The 322-nt window shown below is 47.8% G+C and overlaps 1 protein-coding gene across 1 annotated transcript in view; it reads left to right on the top strand.

Annotated features, from left to right (window-relative positions):
- The first annotated feature begins 27 nt into the window (after positions 1 to 27).
- Positions 28 to 322, top strand: part of HNRNPDL (heterogeneous nuclear ribonucleoprotein D like) — a 3,749-nt gene continuing 3,454 nt past the window's right edge. Inside the window, exons 1-2 of the mRNA XM_029086909.1 lie at positions 28 to 192; positions 296 to 322. The exon at positions 296 to 322 is cut by the window's right edge and continues 135 nt beyond it. Coding sequence (XP_028942742.1) covers positions 28 to 192; positions 296 to 322 — 192 coding nt within the window. The remainder of the gene's footprint in view (positions 193 to 295) is intronic.

Below are 322 nucleotides of genomic sequence, written 5' to 3'. Positions count from 1 at the left end.
CATGTGTGCTCATTGCCTTCCAGGAAAATGTTTATTGGAGGCCTCAGCTGGGACACCAGCAAGAAAGACTTGACAGAGTATCTCTCTCGGTTTGGCGAGGTTGTGGATTGTACCATCAAAACAGATCCGGTCACTGGGAGGTCGAGGGGGTTTGGGTTCGTGCTATTCAAGGACGCTGCCAGCGTGGAGAAGGTGGGTGGATTTCTGGTGGATTAATTTCTGGTGGATTAATGGCACGAAACCCATTTGTGTCGCTGTAGTGATCTGAGACTTTGTTTCCTTGTGTGCTTCTTAGGTGTTGGAACTGAAAGAACATAAATTG

This window comes from Antrostomus carolinensis, unplaced genomic scaffold (genome assembly GCF_000700745.2).
Source record: "Antrostomus carolinensis isolate BGI_N321 unplaced genomic scaffold, ASM70074v2 scaffold50399, whole genome shotgun sequence".
In the NCBI taxonomy this organism is placed as follows: Eukaryota; Metazoa; Chordata; class Aves; order Caprimulgiformes; family Caprimulgidae; genus Antrostomus; species Antrostomus carolinensis.
The sequence above is the reverse complement of the archived record's forward strand: the minus strand, read 5'-3'. Positions and strand labels throughout refer to the sequence as shown.